Source organism: Aquarana catesbeiana, linkage group LG12 (genome assembly GCF_042186555.1).
Source record: "Aquarana catesbeiana isolate 2022-GZ linkage group LG12, ASM4218655v1, whole genome shotgun sequence".
NCBI lineage: Eukaryota > Metazoa > Chordata > Amphibia > Anura > Ranidae > Aquarana > Aquarana catesbeiana.
In genome coordinates, this window is record NC_133335.1 from 229619455 (window position 1) to 229647194 (window position 27740).

Below are 27740 nucleotides of genomic sequence, written 5' to 3' on the forward strand. Positions count from 1 at the left end.
ATCAAAGGGATGAACAAATGTTCCTCTGTTTAACCCCTTATTAACCCTTTATTTACTCTAATCAACCTTAATTAACTCCCTATTCTCCTCCATTTAATTATTATTTTACTGCTTTTTTTCTTTTGTTCACATCTATTTTATAAACGATAAACAATTAAAACTTTTTTTTTGTTTGCTTTGTTAGTGAATATTTTTACACATATATATTAACATATATTTAAACATTTCACATTGAGAAAGCGCAAAAAAAAAAAAAAAAAATGTATCTCATTTGTAAATAACTTTTCAGTGCTTTGTATCATTACTGACAGCTGAAGTGAAAACAAAACAGTCGCGGTAGGTATCGGTAATTGCTATCGGTACTCGTACTTTTTGTAAAAAAAAAAAAAAAAAAATGGTAATCGGTGAATCCCTAGCAAAGATGTTTTTATTACAAATGATGTGAGCAGACTGCAGTTCCTCTTTTATTGTATTTAGAGACAAAAAATAGTTCTTTTTTTGTTGTTTTTTTTTTTTGTACAGCATTGGAGGAGACATTGTGTGAGGACGGAGAAATGAATGCAGAGAAATGAACGCAGCGATCGTCTGACAACTGGTGACCTCTGACTCACAAACTGAAGAGTCAGACTCGGTTAACAGGAACAACGTGTCACAGCAAAAAGCACAACAAAGGAAAAAAAAAAAAAAAAAAAATCAAACTATTTACACAATGAATGTACAATTCTATGAAAAAAAATTAAAATCCAGCATTGCCAATTAGTTCCATTTTGATGTGATCGTTCAAAATAGATCGAAAGGGCAACTTGAACCCCCCCAACTTTTAATAGATACAGTGAAAAAAAAGTTGATGTATTGAATATTCATATTAGTACATGTGTGGTCAGCATCAGAGTCGCTGGCGGAAATGACCCCTCTGAAAATATCAAATCATATATTTTAGAGCTGCACGATTAATAGTTAAAAAAAAAAAAAATCTCGATCTCGATTCAACCCCTCTCACGATCTTAAAGAGGAAGTGAAGTCTTCCTCTTTAATTGTACCTACAGGTAATCCTATAGTAAGGCTCCCCTGTAGGTATTGGAAATATTTCCTAAACTTGCACCGTTTAGGAGATATTTACTATATACGCCGACATCGGCGCATGCGCACTGAAGGAACGGCTCGCTCGTGTTGTTTCTTCAGGGTCCGTACCATGAAGGCAGCTCCCGCGTTCATGGGAGTGATGTCATCGTGGCTCCGGCCAATCACAGCGCCGGAGCCCGCGAACCCGGAAGTAACTCTGGGAAAGATGTCGGCCCTGTGTGCCGGCGCCGATTCAGGGCATCGTTCTAGGGTAAGTATTTCATAACAAGCTAGTATGTGATGCATACTAGCTCATTATGCTTTTGTCTTGCAGGTTTTTTTTTTTTTTGGGGGGGGGGGGGGGGGGGGATTTTTTTTTTTTTTTGAAGCTTCACATCCTCTTAAGGCCTCATGCACGCTGGACGTTAAAATAACGTTCTAAAAAAGCCAGTAGCTTTGCAGTGAGTTTAACGTTTTTGCAATAAAGTTTTTTTAGCTTTTTTTGCAATGGATCAAAAATGTTAAAACCGCTGGTGAGCTGCGTTTTTGGAGCGGTTATCTGCGTTTTTTGACGTTAGAGCGTTTTTACAGCTGAAAAACTCCTCTCAGAATCCACTAGTTTTGGGGGTTTTTTTTTAAAGCCAAGAAACGCCCCAACCAAAAACTGCTGATAACAGCCTATGTGTGCATGGACACAGAGGAGGACATGATGGGGAGTTTGTTGACTGTAGAAAAAAAAAAAACAACTGAAGCCAAAAACAGCAGCTGTAAAAACGTCCAAAAACCTCCAGTGTGCACGAGACCTTAATCCGGCATTTCCACGATTCACATTACGTAGAGCCGTTCTCTGCTCAGAGGTGTCAAAAAAAAAAAGCTGGCAAAGTTTATCACAACATTGCTCAGCGCTGAGATAAAAAGAAACATTGTATCATTTGGTTCTTTTTAGATCAAAAGGGATGAACTTCGGTCTGTAAATGAGGTCAGTTTAACCACTTAAAAAAGACTTATGCCCCTCACACACGATCGGACTTTCCGCCAACAAAACCGTGGATTTTTTTTTTACTCCGACGGATGTTGGCTCAAACTTGTCTTGCATACACACGGTCACACAAATCTTGTCGGGAATTCCGAACGTCAAGGACGCTGTGATGTACAACATGTACAACGACTCGAAAAAAATGAAGTTCAATAGCCAAGTGCGGCTCTTCTGCTTGATTCCGAGCATGTGTGGAACTTTGTGCGTCGGACTTGTGTACACACGATCGGAATTTCCGACAACAAGTTTTGTGGTCGGAAAGTTTGAGAACCTGCTCTCAAACATTTGTTGGCGGAAAGTCTGACAGCAAAAGTTCTATGGAGCCTACAGACGGTCAGACTTTTGGACAACAAGCTCACATGCAACATTTGTTGTCGGAAAATCTGATCGTGTGTACGCGGCATAAGCCACTTGTTGCTTACAAGTTAAAATCAGTATTTTTTCCTAATAAAAAATTACTTAGAACCCCCAAACAGATTTTTTTATATATATTATATATATATAATATACAGCAGTCTTTCAAAAGCAATTTTTTGGGAAAAAATACACTTCAATTAAAAAAAAAAAAAAAAAAAAACTAAAGCGTAAAGTTAGCCCAGTTTTTTGTATAATGTGAAAGATGTTATGCAGAGAATCGTGATCTTTATTCTAAGCAAAAAAATTGAGCTTCTCATTTTATCCAGAATCGTGGAGCTCTAATATTTTTGCTAAAATGCCACGCCCGTGATGCTGTGCTTTACAGACAAGGCAGAAATTATACTCCCATCAAACAAGACCCATTCAAGTAATTAGCGGCACGGAAGCAATTTATGTACCTCTGCAGTGAGCGATCGGTACCAGTCCTTCACTGTGTTCATTCAGGATGGTGAGCAGTGGTGGCTGGTGTTTTTTCTTGGGGGGGGGGGAAACAATCAACCCCCCCCCCCCAGTCGGTCAGGTCGCAAATGGCACCCCTGGTCGGTTGGCTGGCCGGGGCACAGGCAGCACCCCCCCCAGTCAGTCGGGGCCCCGCACTTACCCCATCTCGTGGGCAGTTGCTTTCTCTGTTCCCGTGCATCTCCCCCCCACCTCCTGGCAGCCCAGATCTCCTTTCGGCCAATTGGGCGACAGGTCTCATGACCCGCTTCCTGATTGGATGGGAGGAGAATCAGTGTTACAATAGCGAATATTCATTCACTATTGTCACACAACTGGGTGGGCTTCGAGCGCAAAGCTCTGCCCCCCCCCCCCCCCCCCCGCCTACCCTTTTTTTGAAGCCTTTTAGAGCCTCTGGTCCTAATCACGTGCTTAAAAAAGAAATGGAATCCATGCGTCCGACGCCCTGCATGTAGATTAGGGGGCTGGACACATGGATGGGGGGGGGGGAATGGCGCCTTTAATGAATGTGCCCCGCCACTGATGCATCGGCAGGTCTGGCAGGCCCCGCCTATCATTCCGGTCAGAGGCTATATGTAAACAAGGCAGACCGCCGTTCTGCCAGAGTGGAATATGGAGATCTTATGTTTCTGGGTCTCTGTTTTCCTCCAGTGTCAGCATTCCCCCCACAGTTAGAAAGCCATGTCATTTATACAGTGACAGTGCATTTTTTTTTAGCAGTGATCACTGTTTCGGTGTCGCTGGTCCCCAAAAAGTGTCACTTTAGGGTGAGATTTGTCCGCTGCAATGTCGAAGTCCCGCTAAAATTCGCTAATTGCCACCATTACTAGTAAAAAAGATTTTAAAAATGCTACTCCCACCCCCCCTTCTTGCCCTCTATATCCATCTTGTATCCCCCCCTACAGACATATGTCTTACTACAGTTTTAATATATTTGGAAAGTACGAGACGGGGAACGTGAGGACACCCACTACATTGTGCTACAATCCGATGGAATAGTCATTACACGATCTAGAGGTCGGGGCTTACAATTATATTTTCTCAGACCCAGTAAAGGGTTTCACTTACATGTTAAGAGCGGACGTTATGTTCACCACGTCACATCGAATTGTACCTTGCAACAATATTTCTGTTATGCGGTGTTGCCATGCCTCACTATATGCTATTGTTCCATGTACTTGAAGATGTTGTGTTTCGTGTTTCACGTCTCTTGAAATAAATGAAAGATTTGGATAAAAAAAATAATATATATATATTAATTATAATTAAAAAGTCCAAAAATTTATCCCATAGTTTGTAGACGCGATAATTTTTGCACAAACCGATCAATATACGCTTATTGGGATTTTTTTTGACCAAAAATATGTAGCAGAATACAGATTGGCCTAAATAAATGAAGAAATTAGTTGGTTTTTTTTTACACCTTTTTAATTTTTTTTATTGGTTGTGTTATAGCAGAAAGTTAAAAAAAAAGGTTTTTTTTCTTTCAAAATTGTTGGTCTTTTTTTGTTTAAAGCGCAAAAAAAATAAAAACTGCAGAGGTGATCAAATACCACCAAAAGAAAGTGCTATTTGTGGGGAACAAAAAAAGGACAATTTTATCTGGGTACAGCTTCGCACGGCCAAGCAATTATCGGTTAAAGCAACGCAGTGCCGTATCGCAAAAAATGGGCAAGTCATGAAGGGGGGGGGGGTTAAAACCTTCCGGGGCTGGGATGTGTGTGACCTTCCTGCAAATAAAGTTTAAAATGTCGGCATTCATTCACTCTGCACCTTGCAAAGGGTTAATCTTAGCAGCGCCAACAGGTCCCTTTTAAGTGAAAGCATTTGGCTGTAAATTGCACCGACATTATTAATTCATCGCCTCTGCTGGGAAACGCATCTGCATGTTAAAAAACCTCGAAATAATTACCCCCTTGCCCCTTGTCCTTCCATTGACCCTGGCCTGCTTTTAGAAGGGTGACCACAGCCGGCCTCTATGGACGCCCCCCCCCCCCCCCTTCCTTTTTTTCCCCACAAATAGAGCTTTCTTTTGGTGGCATTTATTCACCTCTGCATTTTTATTTTTTCTGCGCTATAAGCAAAAAAAAGATCGACAATTTTGAATTAAAAAAAAAAAAATAAAAAATAAAAAAAACAATATTTTTTACTTTCTGCTATAAAACATCCAATAAAAAAAAATGTAAAAAAAAATCTAATTTCTTCATCAATTCAGGCCAATTTGTATTTTGCTACATATTTTTGGTAAAAAAAAAAAAAAAAAAAAAATCCCAATCAAGTGTATATTAAAATTGGTTTGCGCAAAAGTTATCGCGTCTACAAAAATATGGGATATTTTTATTTATTTTTTTACTAGTAATAGCGGCAATCCGCGACTTATAGCGGGACTGCGATATTGCGGCGGACAAATCAGACACCTGATGCTTTTTTTGGGGACCAGTGATACTAATACAGTGATCAGTGCTAAAAATATGCACTGTCACTGTAATGACACTGGCAGGGAAGGGGTTAACATCAGGGGCCGATCAAAGGGTTAACCGTGTGCCTAGCTTATGTTTCAGTGTAGTGGGGGGGAGGTGCTTTTACTAGGGGGAAGGCATTGATCGGTGTTTCTGCTTTGCAGGAACACAGGATCCATGACTTCTGTACTCACAGAATGGCACTTTGCCTTTCCTACATTGGCAGACTGGCATTCTGTCATGTGTAACAAACGATCAGCGGGTGCTGGTGGAGATTGGGTCTGCAGCTCCCACTGTGTAAAAAAAAAAAAAAAAAAAAATCACAGTAGGGGTGAGCCGCGCCGCCGGCAGCGCGCACTCGCACCCAAAACCCAGAAGTGCAGAATCGCATATATATTATATTTATATACGCGATTCTGCACAGCGCAGCCGCCCTATAGCAGTAAATCGGTCGGGAAGCGTTTAATTCCCCCAGACTCAGCTGGACATACTGATCTTCCATCCACTTCCCCATCGCTCCAAACAGCTGTCAGGGGCAAATAGGAAAAGTGATGGGCTCCCTATGGGACAGCGCCGATTGGCCCTGGCATTATCACATGCTCCTCCATACCCAGAACTACCAGGTCTATCCTTCGCCTCCCAGACTGGAGCAGTAGGGGAGCAAAGGAAAGCAAAGTATTCAACTGGGAGAACCACAGATCCTTATTAGGCCTCATTCACTCGGGGGTACTTAAAGCAGAGTTCCACCCAAAAGTTGAACTTTCACTATTCTGCCCCCCCCCCCCCCCACCTTCAGTGCCACATTTGGCACATTTTGGGGGGCAAGCAGGTACCTGTATGCGACAAGTACCCTGCCCCCCACTTCCATCGGACCTCGCTGCGGCGAGGTATGTCACAAGTTCGGCCCCCGCCTCCTGTTGCTGGGCCAGTAACAGAGCGGTGTGCTTTGCGCATGTGCAGTAGAGACCCGGCCGTGAAAGCCTCAAAGGCTTCACTGTCGGATTCCCCTACTGGCAATGGCGGCGGCAGCAGCACCCGACAGCTGATGGAAACATCAATTGCGGTGCCGACATCGCTGGATTCCAGGACAGGCAAGTGTCCTATTAAAAGTCAGCAGCTGCAGTATATGTGTAGCTATTGACTTTTCAATTTTTGGAGGGGGGAGGCCAGACCACCACTTTAAAGTGTTACTAAACCCACAACAGTAAAATCAGTCTGTATATGCAGTAAAACACGCGTGTTATACTCACTGTGGAACCTAAGGGGTTAATCCTCCGCATTGTGTAAAAAAGGTTGTTTGATCCGGTCTTCTCTGATCCTCCCCTCCTGCTCTTTCCACTGTCCCCTGATAATTTCCTGATAACACAGAGTCTATGGAGTCGGGCTGCACATGCTCAGTTTGGTGTGTATTGCTAGAGAGGTTAGTTTTTTTGTTCTTGAGAGCGTGCATGTGATCAGCACAGGGCCAATCAGCACTGCCCAGACAGAGAGTCAGGGGTCTTGCAGTCTCATAGGACAGTCAGAAAATCCCTCCTACAAGCTTTAACCAGTGCTTGGCAGGACACTGATAGAAATCACAAGACTGCTGTATATGCTGCTGATGAGAAAAGGTATCTAGCAGTTAATATTTACTAAAATAATTGCATTTGCATGTTCTGTGTACTGTGGGAGAGGAGATATAGTAAATGCAGTGAATGCAGGCTCCTGGGGAGACCAGATATAGTGAATGCAGAGTCCTGGGGAGACCAGATATAGTGAATGCAGAGTCCTGGGGACACCAGATATAGTGAATGCAGGCTCCTGGGGAGACCAGATATAGTGAATGCAGGCTCCTGGGGAGACCAGATATAGTGAATGCAGGCTCCTGGGGAGACCAGATATAGTGAATGCAGGCTCCTGGGGAGACCAGATATAGTGAATGCAGGCTCCTGGGGAGACCAGATATAGTGAATGCAGGCTCCTGGGGAGACCAGATATAGTGAATGCAGGCTCCTGGGGAGACCAGATATAGTGAATGCAGGCTCCTGGGGAGACCAGATATAGTGAATGCAGGCTCCTGGGGAGACCAGATATAGTGAATGCAGAGTCCTGGGGAGACCAGATATAGTGAATGCAGAGTCCTGGGGACACCAGATATAGTGAATGCAGGCTCCTGGGGAGACCAGATATAGTGAATGCAGGCTCCTGGGGAGACCAGATATAGTGAATGCAGGCTCCTGGGGAGACCAGATATAGTGAATGCAGGCTCCTGGGGAGACCAGATATAGTGAATGCAGGCTCCTGGGGAGACCAGATATAGTGAATGCAGGCTCCTGGGGAGACCAGATATAGTGAATGCAGGCTCCTGGGGAGACCAGATATAGTGACTGCAGAGTCCTGGGGAGAGCAGATATAATGAATGCAGGCTCCTGGGTTTAGTAACACTTTAAGTGTACGCCTATGTGAGGGCCATGTTTGCTTGCATGGGGATGCACAAGTGTTCCGTGCATGCCCTCGCAGGCAGTCCACAGATGGTTCGAATCTCAGCCGGTTCAGCAGGGACCAGACAAGATTGGAACCATCTATGGGCAGGGCTTATTGTACCCAACTCAATTCAATGATTGGCTTGGGCACAACCAGTATGTCCGATTTTTATATGCGAATATTGCCAGCAGCTATAGCCACTAGCAACAGTCACAATAGCTCTGCGAAATGGACTGTGTTGATGGGGGAAGTCAGCAATTTTCTTTCCTGCAACCTGTGGTTGCAGGAGGTCACAATCTATGGCTGGCTTAAATCATGTCAACTGGAACCAGCAGCTGCTTCCAAATTTGACAACTGTGTGAGTGCGTGTTCCCAAATGCAGACAGCGTGCCTCTAGGGGTCCAACACCCACGCGGGAGCAGTGGCTGTATTCATGCAGCTGCTGCCTCCCCTTTGACATGAATGGGTCTTCCTGCACAGGGAAGTATGGACCACCTGCGCATCCCCACCAGGTCAAACACGCCCCACACACAGGCATACGGCTACATAGCCCCATGTAAATGAGGCTTTAAATAGAATATGGAAATATTTACTCGTGTTTCCTGTATTTATTACAATCAGGACTAAAAAGATACATTTTTAAATGATGCTTCCATTATGTAATAAAGTAAATGTGAAAAAAAAACAAAAAAAAAAAAAAAACACAGCTTTGACAGCAATACCCACCCTTAGTCCAGAGCTGTCTTCTTACTCCCCTGCCCTTTGACTGGACAAAGGAAAAGCAGCACAGTGAGGGTAATCTCTCTGCCTGCTCCTTCTATCAGCATGCTCTTTGCAAGCACATGAACTTGTTGGCTCCTTGTGATGCTTCAGTCTCTCAAAGTCTGAGCTCTGCTTTACAAGAGTAGTAAAAGGCCAATACCAGATTAAATAGGAGCTCCTTGTACTGCACTATCAATTAAAGTGGTTACAAAGGCAGAAGTCCCCCCCCCACCACCACCACCAAAAAAATAAAAGTCAGAAGTTATACATACTGTGGCAGCTGACTTTTAATATTAGGACATTTATGTCGGGCCTGCCCCGTGTGCCCCTTTCCTCTTCCCAGCCAGGTTTCCCTCTCTCCGACAGGCAGCTGCTGCAGGCACACAGGAGGATGTTTCAGGATGGAGAGCAGGGCAAGGGGCCGGTAAATATGTAATTTAACGGCCCCTTCAGTTTCTGAATGAACACAGTGAGCGAACGGTACCAATAACTCCTGTGTCCAATCATTACTGAAGCATAGTAAACTATGTTTCAGTTTGTGAATGAGCAGGAAGCTTCAAAGTCCTTCCTATTCATTCATCTGCTGCAGAGAAAGGAACTGATAAATCAATATCAGTTTGAGCCGGGGGAGGGGAGGAGGGGGGTGAGGGCCTGTCAGGAAGGTTGTATGAGGCCCCGTGATTTCATAACAGCAGTTCTACCTACAGGTGCAACCAAGTGCGCATTCTCAGTCCGCCTCATGCATGTAGGGCAGCCCATTCATTTTAATGAGCAAGAAACATGGAAAGTCCCAGATTATTTTCCAAAGACCATGTTTAGCACCAGTGGTGGCTGGTGCTCCAAATTTTTCAAATTGCAGCCACTGTGCCCATCAATTGCTGCCATTGTGCCCATCAAACGCTGCCACTGTGCCAAATACTGCCGGTGTGCCCGTCATACGCTGCCAGTGTGCCCGTCATACGCTGCCAGTGTGCCCGTCATACGCTGCCAGTGTGCCCGTCATACGCTGCCAGTGTGCCCGTCATACGCTGCCAGTGTGCCCGTCATACGCTGCCAGTGTGCCCGTCATACGCTGCCAGTGAGCCCATCATACGCTGCCAGTGAGCCCATCATACGCTGCCAGTGTGTCCATCATACCCTGCCAGTGTGTCCATCATACCCTGCCAGTGTGCCCATTAAATTCTGCCAGTGTGCCCATTAAATTCTGCCAGTGTGCCCACTCTGCTCACACTCCCCCCCCCCCCCGAGGGAGGGCGTGACACCCCGCTGACAGCACCCCCCACCCCTACGGATGGATTCCCGTGCAGGAGGTCTGGCGCTTACCAGGTGTCCCCTTCTCCGGCGTCTCTCCAGTCAGCTTCCTCCACTCTGTCCCACCTCTGCTAAAGCGCCTCCAATAGGGACGCCTGGCGCTGTGGCCAATCAGGAAACAAGTCTCACTGACCTGCCTCCAGATTGGCGGGGAGGCAGTGCGGTGTGAAAATAGAGAATATTCATTCGCTATGGTCACACAATTGGGTAGGATCAGGGCGCACTCTCTGCGCCCCAAGCCCACCCTTTTTTGAAGCCTATCAGGCTTCAAAAAAATACACCCCCTCCTGCCCCCGCCGTAGGAGTCCATGCGTCCGGCGTCCTGAAAGGGGCCGGGTGCATGAATAGGGAGGCGGCAGCAGGGGTGGGGGGGTGGGATGGGGCGGCGCCCTCAATGCACGGGCCGCCACTGAAATAGCACATGTGGAATTGCTTACGCTTGCAGATGGGGGGGGGGGGGTGCCTTTAACAATTAAGGGTACTGTTGCGCATCTCCTAAAGGGCAATGCATTTCTGTGCAAGCATGAGATTTTGCGTACGTTCCCCCCGACACGCATAGATGTGAACTTAGCCTAAGGAGCAGTAAACTGAGACATATTACATTGTTGTTTCAGAGTTGGATACATTTGAACACTGAATCATCTTTTTGATACATTTGCCTTAAAAGCATTAAAAAATAAGAAAGGAGAACGCCTGCTGACCACAATCCCTTCACAATGGCTTAAAGTGAAACCATCCCCCAGAGCCCTCCGGTCACCGCAGGGTTAAGCAAAGCACCCAAAACACAGATGAAGCAGAAAACCTGTGACATCCCCCCCCCCCCATCCCCCGCCCCAACCCATTACACACCACCTTGAGCTGCCGAATCTCACGGACAACAGGATGGATGAATAGTAAGCCCCCCCCCCCCCCCCCCCCCCCCGCACATGGCCTCCCCCTCATTATACTCCATTATGATTGCTGAGCTGGTCACTTTGCACTTAAGACCTCCATTAGCCGAGCGTTATGTTAACTGCGCCGGCGAAGCTTTTATCGAGGCGGCGTTTAAAGCCCCGAGCTTCTATAAAGCTGGTTTTAACACACGAGGTACCAGATACCGGCGGCGTGGTTGGGTTTTGGCATTTGGAGCACGTGCTGTGGGTTTGCTATACTTTTATTTCTCATCAGTTCGTAGGGTTGGCCAACCCCTGGCCTTGTACGGGTGGGTGGCAAAGGTAGCGCTAGATTGATAGGAGTGAGAATTGGTTCTGGTGGATACACAATGAAGTGCGTCGTCTTCCTTCATAGAAGCCCATCCTTGAGGGACGTTTAGAGGAGGTGGACCTTGTTCTGATCGTAGGCCGCTACCTCTCTGACCGCAACAAAAGAAGTCGCTCAGCAGATTAGCTCTTGGGCGGGTATGGAGGAGGACCTGCTACAAAAGTTTATATCACTTGGGGGCCTTTTCAAAACGTTTATTGGTTAAGACCAACAAATACAGCCAATGTGTTTCGGGGAAGAACCTCCCCTTTCCTCAAGGCTTGAGCAGTAGATGTTATTACAATCATTATAAAATGCACTAGAGGACATATATTAAGGCTTGATAAGGTAAGGGCCTCTTCCTTATTGGTTGAGAGCATCAAATACAGCCAACATGTTTCAGGGAAGGGCCTCCCCTTTCCTCAAGGCTTGAGCAGTAGATGTTATTACAATCATTATAAAAAGTAACAGAGGACCTATGTTAGGACTTGATAGGGTAAGGGTCTCCTCCTTATTGGTTATGAGCATCAAATACAGCCAAGGTGTTTCAGGGAAGGGCCTCCCCTTCCTCAGGGCTCGAGGGACAGATGTTATTAGAATCACTATGGAAAGCACTAGAGGACCTATGTTAAAACAAGGGCCTCCTGATTATTGGTCAAGAGCAACAAATACAGCCAATGTGTTTCGGGGAAGGGCCTCCCCTTTCCTCAAGTCTTGAGCAGTAGATGTTATTACAATCATTATAGAATGCACTAGAGCAGGGGTAGGCAACCTGGGGCCCTCCAGCTGTTGTGGAACTACATTTGAGGCATTGCAAGGCTGGCAGTTAGAATTACTCCCAGAGGCATGATGGGACTTGTAGTTCTGCAACAGTTGAAAAGCCCCAGGTTGCCTACCCCTGCACTAGAGGTAATATGTTAAGGCTTGATAAGGTAAGGGCCTCTTCCTTATTGGTTAAGAGCATCAAATACAGCCAACATGTTTCAGGGAATAGCCTCCCCTTCATCAGGGCTTGAGGAGTAGATGTTATTAGAATCACTATGGAATGCAATAGAGGACCTATGTTAGGGCTTGATATCGTAAAAGTCTCCTCATTATTGGTTATGAGCATCAAATATAGCCAATGTGTTTCAAGGAAGGGCCTCCCCTTCCTCAATGCTTGAGCAGTAGAGGTTATGCGAATCACTATGTTAAAACAAGGGCTTTCTGCTTATTGGTTAAGAGCATCAAATACAGCCAATGTGTTTCAGGGAAGGGTTTCCTCACTACCTCAGAGCTTGAACAGTAGACTTTATTAGAATCACTATAGAAAACCTATGGTGGGGCTTAATAAGGTAAGGGCCTCCTCCTTATGGTTAAGAGCATCAAATACAGCCAATGTGTTTCAGGGAAAGGCCTCCCCTTCCTCAAGGCTTGAGCAATAGATGTTATTAGAATCACTATGGAATGCACTAGAGGACCTATATTAAAACAAGGGCCTCCTGCTTGTTGTTTAAGAGCATCAAATACAGCCAACGTGTTTCGGGGAAGGTCCTCCCTCTTCCTCAAGCCTTGAGCAGTAGAGGTTATTAGAATTACTAAAAAATTCACTAGAAGACCTATGTTAAGGCTTGATAAGGTGAGGATCTCCTCCTTATTGGTTATGAGCAAATACAGCCAACGTGTTTAAGGGAAGGGCCTACTCCTCTTCAAGGCTTGAGCAGTAGAGGTTATGCGAATCACTATGTTAAAACAAGGGCCTCCTGCTTATTGGTTAAGAGCATCAAATACAGCCAACGTGTTTCGGGGAAGGGCCTCCCTCTTCCTCAAGGCTTGAGCAGTAGAGGTTATTAGAATCACTATAAAATGCACTAGAAGACCTATGTTAAGGCTTGATAAGGTGAGGATCTCCTCCTTATTGGTTATGAGCATCAAATACAGCCAACGTGTTTCAGGGAAGGGCCTCCCCTTCCTCAAGGCTTGAACAGTAGAGGTTATGCGAATCACTATGTTAAAACAAGGGCCTCCTGCTTATTGGATAAGAGCATCTAATACAGCCAATGTGTTTCGGGGAAGGGTTTCCCCACTACCTCAGAGCTTGAACAGTAGACTTTATTAGAATCACTATGGAATTAACTAGAAAACCTATGGGGAGGCTTGATAGGGTAAGGGCCTCCTCCTTATGGATAAGAGCATATAATACAGCCAATGTGTTTTGGGGAAGGGCCTCCCTCTTCCTTAAGGCTTGAGCAGTAGATGTTATTAGAAGTAGGATGAAACGTACTAGAGGACCTATGTTAGGGCTTGATACGGTGAAGGCCTCTTTCTTCCTCTAACGGTACTAAAATTGGCCAGCTGTTCTTTACAGCATTGACAGAGAATAGTCTAGAATATGCTCTTCACCAATAAACATTTAAAAAAAGACCTTATGAATGTTGGTACTAGGCACGCCTCAATACACACCCAAGATTTTATATGGTCATTTAGGAAGTCATGTGACCTCTGACAAAAGGAGGGGCTATGGCACAGTAAGTAGAGCATACGGTGTGGGCACACAGCCATGAGTGAAGGAGCTAGCTTACACACAGGTGTTACTTAGTCACCTGTTATTATTCACCTGTGCAAGCTTCAGTGTTTCAACGTTAAAGTGAACCTGTCAGCCAAAGTTTATTGTCTGCGTACTGCTGCAAGTTATGAGCGCATCCTAATTGGTTGCCTCTTCCTTTAATCAGTAACTCCAGTTTGCATTGAAAATATGAAAAAATTTCCTTTAGGTTACATTTACATCTGTGCGCTCTGTGAAGGTGTATGAAAGGCACGTCGTGCTTGGGGGCAAGCAGAAGCGCGTTTACACATGGTTAACTAAACACCTAAAGCTCAATGCCCAAAAAAAGGAACAAAAGATTCTTTGGCGCCTTTGTCATACATAGGGCAGGGATTTTGGGAACCCCTCATAATGGGCACAGCAGGTGTACAGACCCAAAAACTCGGTACAGTGATGGTGGGAACCCCTCATAATGGGCACATCAGGTGTACAGACCCGGGAACTCAGCACAGGGATGGTGGGAACCCCTCATAATGGGCACAGCAGGTGTACAGACCAAGGAACTCAGCACAGGGATGGTGGGAACCCTTCATAATGGGCACAGCGGGTGTACAGGCCAAGGAATTCAGCACAATGATGGTGGGAAGCCCTCATAATGGGCACAGCAGGTGTACAGACCAAGGAACTCAGCACAGGGATGGTGGGAACCCTTCATAATGGGCACAGCAGGTGTACAGGCCAAGGAATTCAGCACAAGGATGGTGGGAAGCCCTCATAATGGGCAAAGCGGGTGTACAGACCAAGGAACTCAGCATAGGGATGGTGGGAACCCTTCATAATGGGCACAGCAGGTGTACAGACCTGGGAACTCAGCACAGGGATTTTGGGAACTCCTCATAATGGGCACAGCAGGTGTACAGACCTGAGCACCCTGAGCTAACAGTTTTGGGTGGACGGACCCTTTAAGCAATATGTCATAGATGCAGCTTCCTGTGTAAGGAGTATATATATATATATATATATATATATATATATATATATATATATATATATATATAATTTCCATGTTCACATAAAGGGACGGAGAATGAACAGTAATATGCGTATTGGTGTCGCAGGCACACCTCGCTGTGATCCCCGTTACAAGGGAAGGATTTTACATTGACGCAAATATCCGTCACCTGTGAAGCCATTCATCCTCGGAGCGCTCTCCTGGAAATCTGCAGGCGCCGAGAAGCCGGTTTCTTTGCTCGCTCCGGTATTGGTGACCTACATTCACTGTAACACGTTATAAATAACTCGCACTTGTAATTAGGAGACTTGATACCGCCAATAACTTCCATTAAAAATAGAATAAGAAATGGAAATAAAGCACTCCAATAATAACCATTTCAGCTCTTATAGTGTATGGAACTCCAGAATCTGTTTATCAGTCTGTTCAGCATCACGTCTGACAGTATACAGTCATTAAAGCGGTATTAATCCCAAAATGTAATATATTGCAGCTTACCAATCATTAGATGTGGTGGCTGCATGTGTTTTCTTTTTTTAAAAGCTTTTTTTTTTCTCCCCTCCGTTTTCACCTGGCCGTATTAGAGTGCCCCCACTCTGGAGGAAGGAGCACAGGGGACACCTTTGGACAGCAGCATTGTCAGTCTGGGGGGGGGAGTGTTAGATGGACTTGCAGATTTAGATTCACTAACAAAATGAAGCCAAACGCCAGCTGACACTTTATAATCATTTACAGCAACTTTTTTTTTTTTTTTTTTTCCCTTTGGGATGTACATAAAAAGCTGATCACTGTAAGCACCCGTCAGTTGTAAAATGGTTTATCCCATCCCTATAACTGCTACATTTGCAGGACTGCTTGTTCTGCTGAAAAAAAACAACAAACTTACTGGCTGGATCGCTAGATGAAAATAAAAGGAAAGAAAGCCTAAAAAACAAAAAGAAAAGGAATGCAGCTGTCACATCTAAGAATTGGAGGCTGCAATGTAATCAAATGTTTGCTTTGGGGTTTAATACCGCTTTAAAGAGGTTGTAAACCTCCCTGTAACATTTGTACCTAGAATAAGGTTTCCTATAGGTACTGTAAATCTCTCCTAAACATGCGCCATTTAGGAGATATTCACCGTTTACTGCCCCGATGATGTCAACAGCGCATGCGGTCTGAAGGGGCGGCCGCTGTGCCGTTTCTTCAGGAGCGTGTGCCGTGACCGGTGGCGTGGGAGTGACGTCACGCGGCTCCGGTCAGTCACACAGCCGCAGTCCGCAGCCCCCCTGGAAGGGAGACGGGTGACGATGGATGCGGCCTGCAGCGGGGACGACGCGGGCTTCGTTTGCAGGTAAGTGTCACATAATGTTCTAGTATGCGATGCATACTAGCACATTATGCCTTTACTTTGCCGAGAAGAAAAAAAAAAGGAAGAAGGAAGGAAAACCCACCAGGGTTGACTTCCTCTTTACAGCAAGTAAATGGCGCAAAAGAGACAAACAAATCCTAATTTATAATGATGCGCATAAACAATAAGGAAAAGAAATTCCATAACAATTAAATTAAACATGAAAAAAATTTTTTTTAAGTCCATGTAATAGCACTGCAGATGAAGGAAGCAGGAATAAGGTGTAAAATCCACATTCAGGGCAGCCTTCTAATGGGAGTGAAAGCCATGTCCCAGTAGCACTATAAAACAAGGAGAAAGAGGCGCCTCTGGGTGCAGACGTTTAAAACAATTTATTAAAAAGATATAGCAACAGCTGGTGATGCACTCACATTTAGTAGAAAAAAGTAGGCAAAGGACTGTCCCAAAGCAATCAAGGGGATCCGTGGGGTCATCTAATCCCGGCTGATGGATGACAGAGATACTGGGCAGTCTGTAAATGCTGGATGTTTTTCCGGCCGAACAGCAGAGACAGGCTCCAGAGAGAGGCTTGGATGGCATCCGATCAGGCGAGGGATGATGACGTCACTCGATATGCGACGCGTTTCCTGAGCTGGCTCACCGTGAATGGTGTGACGGCGGCGCTCCTTTGTCAAGCTCGACAAAGGAGCGCCGCCGTCACACCATTCACGGTGAGCCAGCTCAGGAAACGCGTCGCATATCGAGTGACGTCATCATCCCTCGCCTGATCGGATGCCATCCAAGCCTCTCTCTGGAGCCTGTCTCTGCTGTTCGGCCGGAAAAACATCCAGCATTTACAGACTGCCCAGTATCTCTGTCATCCATCAGCCGGGATTAGATGACCCCACGGATCCCCTTGATTGCTTTGGGACAGTCCTTTGCCTACTTTTTTCTACTAAATGTGAGTGCATCACCAGCTGTTGCTATATCTTTTTAATAAATTGTTTTAAACGTCTGCACCCAGAGGCGCCTCTTTCTCCTTGTTTTATTGACTTCCTCTTTAACCTCTTGCTGCATGTGCGGTGGCAAAGAGGGCGAACTTTAATGCCAACACACCGCACATAGGAATCCATAGGCAGCTGAGGCTTCTGTGCTGATTGCACGCTCCCAGCACGGTGACCTAGCTGTCTGTCAAGGACAGCACCTGATCTCAAGTAATGGTTGGGAAGCAGTGAAACCGGTTCCAAAATCATGTGACCAATGTGACAGCCAATCGCAGAAGTCACGTGATCGGGAAGACCTTCCCATCCCCCAGGTATAAATAGCCCATTAAAAAAGGGGTGCCAAGGTTGGGAGGGAAGGGGATAAGCAAATAGTTTTTTTTTTTTGTGATTAGGTTACAAAGTTTCTTTCCTGGAGATCCTGCCAGTAGCAGCACTTCCTGTTGCAGGCTGACAACGCTGAGCCACTACTTCGAAAATCAGCATCAGCGTTGTCACTCCTTCAGCTGGCCTGCCTGTTGGGTCTATGAAGTGGCTTAGCACTGATGGTCTACAGCAAGAAGTGCTGTCAATGATATGGTCAAAAACATACTGAATAACAGATTTGTGTGTTCATACACTTTAACGCCCAACTGAAGAGACCTTTTTATCTTGCTATAGACCTGTATCCCCCCCCCCATGTTATGACTTGTGACAAAAACAAAACGAATAAAAAAAATGTGAGTGCACAAACTTAACCCCTTGCCGACTGTAGGCTGTCATATCGAAAACCCGAAAATTCTAAAGAACGAAAATCTGAAAATTTGAAAGAGCGAAAATCTGATAAAATTCGAAAGAACGAGAATCTTAAAATTCCAAAGTCCGAAAATACGAACAAACATCTGAAAATTCAAAAGAACAAAAACCTGAAGGAGATTCAAAAGAACAAAAATCTGAAAAAATTCGCAAGAGCGAAAATCTGAAAAAATTCAAAAGAGCGAAAATCTGAAAAAATTCAAAAGAGCGAAAATCTGAAAAAATTCAAAAGAGCGAAAATCTGAAAAAATTCGAAAGAGCAAAAATCTGAAAAAATTCGAAAGAGCAAAAATCTGAAAAAAATTCGAAAGAGCAAAAATCTGAAAAAATTCGAAAGAGCAAAAATCTGAAAAAATTCGAAAGAACGAGAATCTGAAAATTAAAAAAAAAATCGAAAATCTGAAAACTCAAAAATAAGAACAAACATCTGAAGATTCGAAAGAACGAAAATCTGAAGAAGATTCGAAAGAACGAAAATCTGAAGAAGATTCGAAAGAGCAAAAATCTGAAAGAAGAAAATTCTGTTTTATAGTAGTAGTAGTAGTAGTAGTAGTACTTATTCATTTGTTACGTTCCATTTGTTTAGATTCGTTATTTCGGATAATTCGTACCTTCTGATAAATTCGTATTCGTTAAGTTCACCAACAGCCAAATTTGAAAGGAAATTCCAATACCTATAATTTAATAGTTCGTTATTATTTGTTATTATTTCGTCCTTTAGAAATTTCGGATTTTCGAATTTTTAAGAATGATTGAAATAATGAATATCGCATCTAAATGAATGGAACATAATGAATTAAAATTTTTCCGAAATTACGAATTTATTTGAAATAACGAATTTTGATCATAGCGCATGACCTGAAAAAACAAACAAAAAAAAAAAAAAAAGAACAAAAGGAATGAAACAAAAAAGAATACATTTTTTGGCAGTGCTCATGTCTACCTGTCAGCACTCTAACAGCCGTGGCGGATGCACCATGCACATACCCCCTCTTCTTTACCGAGCCTTAGCGGCACACATACCCATTCTAGAACACTGAGGTGGTGGCACACAAGGGGGCCTGGGCAGCACGGGTAAACCTATGGTGCAGTGTGATGGTGATAGGTACAGCAGGGGGGGGGGGGGGGGGGCGATTACTAGAAATGATCCCCTGTATGGCTCTTTCTAGTGAATAATATGCCGTTCTATTATTCACAGACCACCCCCCCCCCCCAAACAACCCCTCCAAGAGAATTGCTACCAAACACATGACACAGATGCATCTTTCATCTTTCCTTAGAATACAGAGCAAAATAACAATGTATCCAGCGGACGTTCCATATTTTCAGCCCGGAACCCCCCAAGGGCCAGACTGGGATCAGCGTATAACGGACGTCACGGCGTGTAATGAGGAAGCGCAATTCTCCACCACCAGGATGGACATAATGACAAACATTTGGAGGGGGTAGTGAGCGGGGAAGATGGGGGGGTCATGATTAAAAGGTGACAGTGCCCACAGGGTGCCAATAGAGCGAAGACACCTGACCGTCATCTTCCGTGCCGCGGCTCAGCTCTACGGGGAAAGCAACGCAGCGCACGCTGTGAAAGTATTGTTTCTTTGTCTGGGGAGGGGGGGGGGGGGCGTTGATTGTTATCTCGATGGCCACCGTGGTTATCCAACATACTCAAAAATCCTGGCGCTAAAGTATGTTCCCTGCAATGCCAACCGTCGCCCTATGTCTGCGTCCAGATATAACGGGGCAAATGGGGTCCTGGACAGCAACTAATCATCGGTTATATTTAGTTCTCAGCTGTAGAGAGCCAATCGGGACAGAGATAAAAGGAGCGGCATGCTCAGCGGTTCTCATCCCTGTCCTTGGCTCGGACCCTCAGTAAGCCAATAACAAGCATGCAGCCAGTGAAGTGCCAGGACACCTGATACACACAAACCTGTTTCAGATCACAAAGAATGAGGGCGAGGATGAAGAGGAGGGCGAGGATGAAGAGGAGGGCGAGGATGAAGAGGAGGGCGAGGATGAAGAGGAGGGCGAAGATGAAGAGGAGGGCGAAGATGAAGAGAAGGGCGAAGATGAAGAGAAGGGCGAAGATGAAGAGAAGGGCGAAGATGAAGAGAAGGGCGAAGATGAAGGCGAAGAGGAAGAGGAGGGCGAAGAGGAAGAGGAGGGCGAAGAGGAAGAGGAGGGCAAAGAGGAAGAGGAGGGCGAAGAGGAAGAGGAGGGCGAAGAGGAGGGCGAGGATGAAGAGGAGGGTGAAGAGGAAGAGGAGGGTGAAGAGGAAGAGGAGGGTGACGAGGAAGAGGAGGGTGACGAGGAAGAGGAGGGTGACGAGGAAGAGGAGGGTGACGAGGAAGAGGAGGGTGACGAGGAAGAGGAGGGTGAAGAGGAAGGGAAGAGGAAGAGGAGGGTGAAGGTGAGGGTGAAGATGAGGGTGAAGGTAAGGTAAGGGTGAGGTGAGGGTGAGGTAAGGGTGAGAGTGAAGTTGAGGTAAGGGTGAGAGTGAAGTTAAGGTAAGGGTGAGAGTGAAGTTAAGGTAAGGGTGAGAGTGAAGTTAAGGTAAGGGTGAGAGTGAAGGTGAGGGTAAGGTAAGGGTGAGGATGAGGTAAGGGTGAGGGTGAGAGTGAAGTTAAGGTAAGGTAAGGGTGAGGGTGAAGATGAGGGTGAGAGTGAAGTTAAGGTAAGGGTGAGGGTGAAGATGAGGGTGAGAGTGAAGATGAGGGTGAGAGTGAAGTTAGGGTGAGAGTGAAGTTAGGGTGAGAGTGAAGTTAGGGTGAGAGTGAAGTTAGGGTGAGAGTGAAGTTAGGGTGAGAGTGAAGTTAGGGTGAGAGTGAAGTTAGGGTGAGAGTGAAGTTAGGGTGAGAGTGAAGTTAGGGTGAGAGTGAAGTTAGGGTGAGAGTGAAGTTAGGGTGAGAGTGAAGTTAGGGTGAGAGTGAAGTTAGGGTGAGAGTGAAGTTAGGGTGAGAGTGAAGTTAGGGTGAGAGTGAAGTTAGGGTGAGAGTGAAGTTAGGGTGAGAGTGAAGTTAGGGTGAGAGTGAAGTTAGGGTGAGAGTGAAGTTAGGGTGAGAGTGAAGTGAGGGTGAGAGTGAAGTGAGGGTGAGAGTGAAGTGAGGGTGAGAGTGAAGTGAGGGTGAAGTTAGGGTGAGGGTGAAGTTAGGGTGAGGGTGAAGTTAGGGTGAGGGTGAAGTTAGGGTGAGGGTGAAGTTAGGGTGAAGGTGAAGTTAGGGTGAAGGTGAAGTTAGGGTGAGGGTGAAGTTAGGGTGAGGGTGAAGATGAGGGTGAGAGTGAAGTTAGGTAAGGGTGAGGGTGAAGATGAGGGTGAGATTGAAGTTAAGGTGAGGGTGAAGGTGAAGATGAGGGTGAAGATGAGGGTGAAGATGAGGATGAGAGTGAAGTTAGGTAAGGGTGAAGGTAAGGGTGAGGGTGAAGATGAGGGTGAGAGTGAAGTTAAGGTGAGGGTGAGGGTGAAGGTGAAGATGAGGGTGAAGATGAGGGTGAGAGTGAAGTTAAGGTAAGGGTGAGGGTGAAGATGAGGGTGAAGGTGAGGGTGAAGGTGTGGGTGAAGGTGTGGGTGAAGGTGTGGGTAGATCCAGAACAAAATCACACTGGTCGCAGCTATGTTGATTCTGAGAGGTTCGGACTCACTACTGTGCATCCAAAATCATTATCAATTCCCCCCCACAATCCTCAGGGCTTGTCTGTCTGATGTGCCCCAATAGCAAGATGTGCCTTCACTTAGACCAGCCCAGTACAGTCTCACTCCTCTTGCTGCACAATGCAAAAACTTTAAAGACAAGGGAGATCTCTCATGATTGTACTTCATGACGAGAGATCAGATTTGGACGCCAACATTTATAAAAGGAGTCTGAAGGTCTATAAAAGGTGAAATACAACTTTCAGGGAGGTAATCGGGTCGGTGAAGAGATCAGAAATCTCACCTTAACAACAAGGAGAGACAATTACCGGGACGTTTGGTGGGTGCAGAACATTGTCAGTGTGCGTGTGTATTCCAGGAAAAATGTTGGGGGGGAGGGGGTAATGCTAAGTATACGTTGCAAATTTTATGGGGTGCGGGGGTCAATTCCAGGAAAAATGTTTCATGGGGGGCCGTTGTGGAACAATTCCATGGTTAATAAGATGAGAGTTACTGGGAAAATGTTGGGTGGGGGGGGGGGGGGGTGACAATTCTAAGAATCCCATGGAATTCCTATGGAAAGAAAAGACAATTCCTTGGACAATTATGGGGATGAGGAGGTGGGGGGGGACCATTCCAAAGACAACATTGGGGAAAGAGAAGACTATTCCAGGGACATCGGGAAGAAGAGATTTCCAGAAAAAAAATGGGAGGGGGTTTGAGAAGATGACAATTCCTGGGACAATGTTGGGGGGGGGGGCACATTTCCAATGACAATGTTTAGGAAGGGGGTGATGTCAATTACAGGGAAAATGTTTTGGGGGAGGGGGTGAGAGAGACAATCCCATGGTCAATGTTTTGGAGGGGATAGGGAGACAATTCCAGCAACAATGTTGCTAAGAATTTTATGGAGATGTTTATCCAGTTCCTTGGATAAATTTGGGGATGGGGGGGGGGCATTCCAAGGACAACATTGGGGAAAGAGAAGACTATTCCAGGGACATCGGGAAGAAGAGGAGATTTCCAGGAAAAACATGGGGGGAGATGACGATTCCAGGGACAATGTTGGGGGGGGGGCACAGTTCCAATGACAATGTTTGGAAAGGGGGTGATGTGAACTCCAGGGACAATGTCGGGGGGGGGGGGGGGGCACATTTCTTATTACAATGTCTGGGAAGGGGTGATGACATTTCCAGGGACATTGTTTAGGGAAAGAGGAAAATTCCAGGAACAATTTGGTGGGAGACGTAGTACAATTCCAGGAACAACTCTAAGGGGGGATTCAATTTCTAAAACAAGTTAGGTGGAGAACTCCTGGGACCCTTCCAGGGACAGACCATTCCCTACGGACACTTCCAGGGACAGACCATTCCCAGGAACAGACCATTCCTTACGGACACTTCCAGGGACAGACCATTCCCTACGGACTCTTCCAGGGACAGACCATTCCCTACAGACACTTCCAGGGACAGACCATTCCCTACGGACACTTCCAGGGACAGACCATTCCCTACGGACACTTCCAGGGACAGACCATTCCCTACGGACACTTCCAGGGACAGACCATTCCCTACGGACACTTCCAGGGACAGACCATTCCCAGGGACAGAGCATTCCCTACAGACCATTCCCTACAAACCATTCCCTACAGACACTTCCAGGGACAGTCCCGTATAGTCCCGGCGATGGGGGTCCAGGCAGCACAGAGAAGTAGAAGAAGTAATGAACTCCCCCCCGAATATTCGAGACAGTTTCAGGAACAAAGCCCCGAAGTCCCCCCTCCTCCTCCCCGGGCTCTCCCCGCACTCACCTGCCTGTAGCCGGGCTCCTCGGGCTGGAAGTCGGCGCTCCGCGGGTGTAGGGTCAGATCCAGGTGCGGAATGTTGTGCAGCCAATAAACCCACCATGGGGTGATATACTCCACCCGAGCGGCCGCCATCCCCCCGATCAGATCCCCTCCGCCCGACTCCACTCCACCATTCCCATTGCCGGGGCCGCGCTGCGCGTTCCCGAATCCCTGCCGGCCGGTCTGCGCGCGCCCAGCGTGCACACGCGCGCCCCCTGGCTCTCCGCCACAATGATTTCTAACAATCGCCCCAAATGATAACAAAGTCATCTTCTTCTTCATCATCATCATCATCATATTAATAGAGCTGGAAGTGATACTAGAGCAGGATTCGATTTTACAATGTTATTATTTACTTGTTTATGTATCTATTTATTTTTAATGAAGTTAGACTACTTAGGTATTATTATTAATAATAAAAAATAAATATAATAATAATAGAGCTGGAAGTGATACCAGAGAAGGATACAATGTTATAATTTATTTATTTTTTAAATAACGTTAGGCTACTGAAGTATTTATTATTATTATTATTATTATTATTATTAATAGTAATAAAATATTTGATCATGTTCTGTATCATCACTTCAGAGCGCATTTTCTTATCATCAAAATCATCATCACAACAACAATAATAATAAAAATAATATTAATAGAGCTGGAAGTGATACTAGAGCATGATTCAATATTATTATTCCATTTATGTGTTTTTTTTTTAAAGTTAGGCTACTGAGATAATAATAATAATAATAATAATAATAATAATAATAATAATAATACTAATACTATATTTGATCATGTTCTGTATCACCACTTCCAGAGCGAATATTCCTCTTATTATTATTAATAATAATATTTTTTTTTTAATCAAACCTCAGTAGCCGCACTTCCAGGCTTCAAGGGTAACTCCACTTTCGTGGGGGAACAAAAAAAATAGCAAATAAAGAAAAAAATAATCTAGCGTATACAATTACTACACAAGTCATATTGTAATTGAATGTTATTAGAAAATACTTTTCCTTTTCAATCTGCAACCGCTGTAATTTTCTGTAAGGCTCAATATGGCCACCGGGAGGCGCTCTGTACACAGATGGCATACAGAACGCCCCCCAGAAATAAAATATGGCCACCGGGAGGCGCTGTGTACACAGATGGTATATGGAGCGCCCCCCAGAAATAAAATATGGCCACCGGGAGGCACTCTGTACACAGATGGTATACAGAACGCCCCCCAGAAATACAATATGGCCAGCTGGAGGCGCTCTGTACACAGATAGTATACAAAACGCCCCCCCCAGAAATACAATATGGCCACCTGGAGGCGCTCTGTACACAGACAGTATACAGAACGCCCTCCAGAAACATCATTTCCTGCTTCTGTGATTGGCTCACTGATTTCCCCAGAAGTCTGCACTAAGATACAAGTCAGATATTGGGCATCCCCTGCAACATAAATGTCATTTTTGGTGAGATACTCCCAAAGAAAAAAAAAAAAAAAAACACGTCTAAAGGGATGCAGACCCTGCCAGTTTCCTCAATAAGAGCCCTGCATGTGCAGCAGCTGATTGATAATTATGAAACCATGCCCATTGGATTCACTTTCCCACATGGACACAGACAAACAAACATGGATTTCTTCAGAATAATAAAAGGTAGGAATCTGCTACAAAGTTTTTTAAAATCCCTGCAATGTACATACACTATATAGTCAAAAGTATTGGGACGCCTGCCTTTACACGCACATGAACTTTAATGGCATCCCAGTCTTAGTCCATAGGGTTCAATATTGAGTTGGCTCCGCCCTTTGCAGCTATAACAGCTTCAACTCTTCTGGGAAGGCCGTCCACAAGGTTTAGGAGGGTGTCTATGGGAATGTTTGACCATTCTTCCAGAAGCGCATTTGCGAGGTCAGGCAGTGATGTTGGACGAGAAGGCCTGGCTCGCAGTCTCCGCTCTAATTCATCCCAGAGGTGTTCTATCGGGGTTGAGGTCAGGACTCTGTGCAGGCCAGTCAAGTTCCTCCACCCCAAACTCGCTCATCCACGTCTTTAATGAGCTCTTGTGCAGGGGAATGCCCCCCCCCCCCACCAGAACACTCGGCTCAGCGCACTGATTGGCTGAGAGCGCTGATTGGGAGTCAGTCGGCTGCTGGTTTTCCAGCATGCACCTCTGACAGACCTGCATACACACAGGCAGAATGTTATTGTTCTTTTTTTGTTTTGTTTTTTTTCTGCGGTTACTACTGCTTTAATAATAACAATAATAATGGTGATGACACCAGAGCATGAATATATATAAAATTATTTTTTCAACAAAACAAGCTGTCCTGCAGATGTATCAGCTACATGGATGAGACAAATCATTTTCCACTGACAGGGGTGCTTACAATGATCAGCTTTTAATTATTTATGTAAATCCTTTATCCCAAAAAGAAAAAAAAAGGTTACTATAACTGATTATAAAGTGTGATCTGGAGTTTGGCTTCAATTTCTTAGTGTATCTAAATCTGCTAGTCCATCTAACACCCCCCTAAACCCAGAATGACAAAATGCTGTGCCCCCTGCGCTCCTTCATCCAGTGTGGGGGAACGTTCTAATACAGGAGGTGTGTTATTGGCCAGATCACCAGGTGACAACAGAGGGGGGGGGGGGGGAGCTTAAAGAAAAAAGAAAACGAAGGCAGCCGCCACATCTGTATGTGACATTTCTGGTTTTGAATATAAAACTGCTTTAAATCTAATTTATTATTATTATCTTTTTAAAATCTCTGAGAATTAGGCTACTGAGGTACAATTCTTCTTCTTATTAATAATAATAATAATAATATAATAGCTCTGGAAGTAATGGTACTTGAGCATGATAGATACATAAAATGGCAATAGTATTATTCATAATAATAATAATAATAATAAAAGCAAAATAATAATAATAATAACTCTAGAAGTGATGCTAGATCGGCACTGTTAAATATTAACATTATTCATTATTTTCAATCATAATTAAGTATCCGCACTTCCAGAGTTTTTTTTTTTTTTATTATTTTTATATTTGTATGTATTTGTTATTATATTGATGATAATTTCCATAGTGTAATGAGATCAGACACGTTGGCAGATCAGCAGGGTTTTCTTTTTCTTTTTCATTCATTCATTGTGAAGGATGATGATCTGCATCACTGAACAGGGTGAATGACAAAGAATATAAATCGTGGGACTCTTAGCTTTCTCTGCCATTATTCATTTTGTTCCCAAGCATTATACGAAAGAACACCTCCTGGCATCCCTTTAGATGTACATGCTCAAGCAACTGATCAGCAGATTGAGCAGCTAAATCCTGCAGCACTCAGGAGCCAGTGAGGAGTATGTATGTTATGTGTCCCCCGTTCACGTCCTCCAGTTCCATTTCTGCATGTGCATTTTTAACATTTTTGATGCGTTCCATGTGCTTTTTCTCTTATTTTTTCCTGTTTTTTTTTTTCACTGTACTTCAGTGCGTTTTTAATGCATTTTTATGTTTTTTTACCGTGTTCCAGTACAGTTCTGTGCAGGAAAAAAGCAGGATGTTGTACTTTTTATTCTGTAACTGGAACGCACTGCACTGGTGTGAGCTATGCCATTGGAACCCATATAACCTACCTTCAATGTGTATAGGATTAAAAAAAAAGACATATTTGTAATCTCTTTTGATGGACATGCTCCCTGAGACTGAGGGCTCTGATGTGGGGAGAGGAGGGCTTAGGGCTCTGATGTGGGGAGAGGTGGGCTGCGGGCTCTGATGTGGGGAGAGGTGGGCTGCGGGCTCTGATGTGGGGAGAGGAGGTCTGAGGACCCTGATGTGGGGAGAGGAGGTCTGAGGACTCTGATGTGGGGAGAGGAGGTCTGAGGACCCTGATGTGGGGAGAGAAGGGCTGAGGACCCTGATGTGGGGAGAGGAGGGCTTAGGGCTCTGATGTGGGGAGAGGAGGTCTGAGGACCCTGATGTGGGGAGAGGAGGGCTGACGACCCTGATGTGGGGAGAGGAGGGCTGAGGGCTCTGATGTGGGGAGAGGAGGTCTGAGGACCCTGATGTGGGGAGAGGAGGTCTGAGGACCCTGATGTGGGGAGAGGAGGTCTGAGGACCCTGATGTGGGGAGAGGAGGGCTGAGGACCCTGATGTGGAGAGAGGAGGTCTGAGGACCCTGATGTGGGGAGAGGAGGTCTGAGGACCCTGATGTGGGGAGAGGAGGGCTGAGGACTCTGATGTGGGGAGAGGAGGGCTGACGACCCTGATGTGGGAAGAGGAGGTCTGAGGACTCTGATGTGGGGAGAGGAGGTCTGAGGACCCTGATGTGGGGAGAGGAGGGCTGAGGGCTCTGATGTGGGGAGAGGAGGTCTGAGGACCCTGATGTGCGGAGAGGA

General features: G+C 45.3%; 1 protein-coding gene across 1 annotated transcript in view; it reads right to left on the bottom strand.

Moving 5' to 3' along the window:
• The window catches only part of TTYH2 (tweety family member 2), a 143995-nt gene extending 120468 nt beyond the window's left edge, over nucleotides 1-23527 (bottom strand). The window contains exon 1 of the mRNA XM_073606888.1: nucleotides 23309-23527. Within this exon, the coding sequence (XP_073462989.1) occupies nucleotides 23309-23437 (129 nt within the window). The 5' untranslated portion in view covers nucleotides 23438-23527. The remainder of the gene's footprint in view (nucleotides 1-23308) is intronic.
• Nucleotides 23528-27740: the final 4213 nt, after the last annotated feature.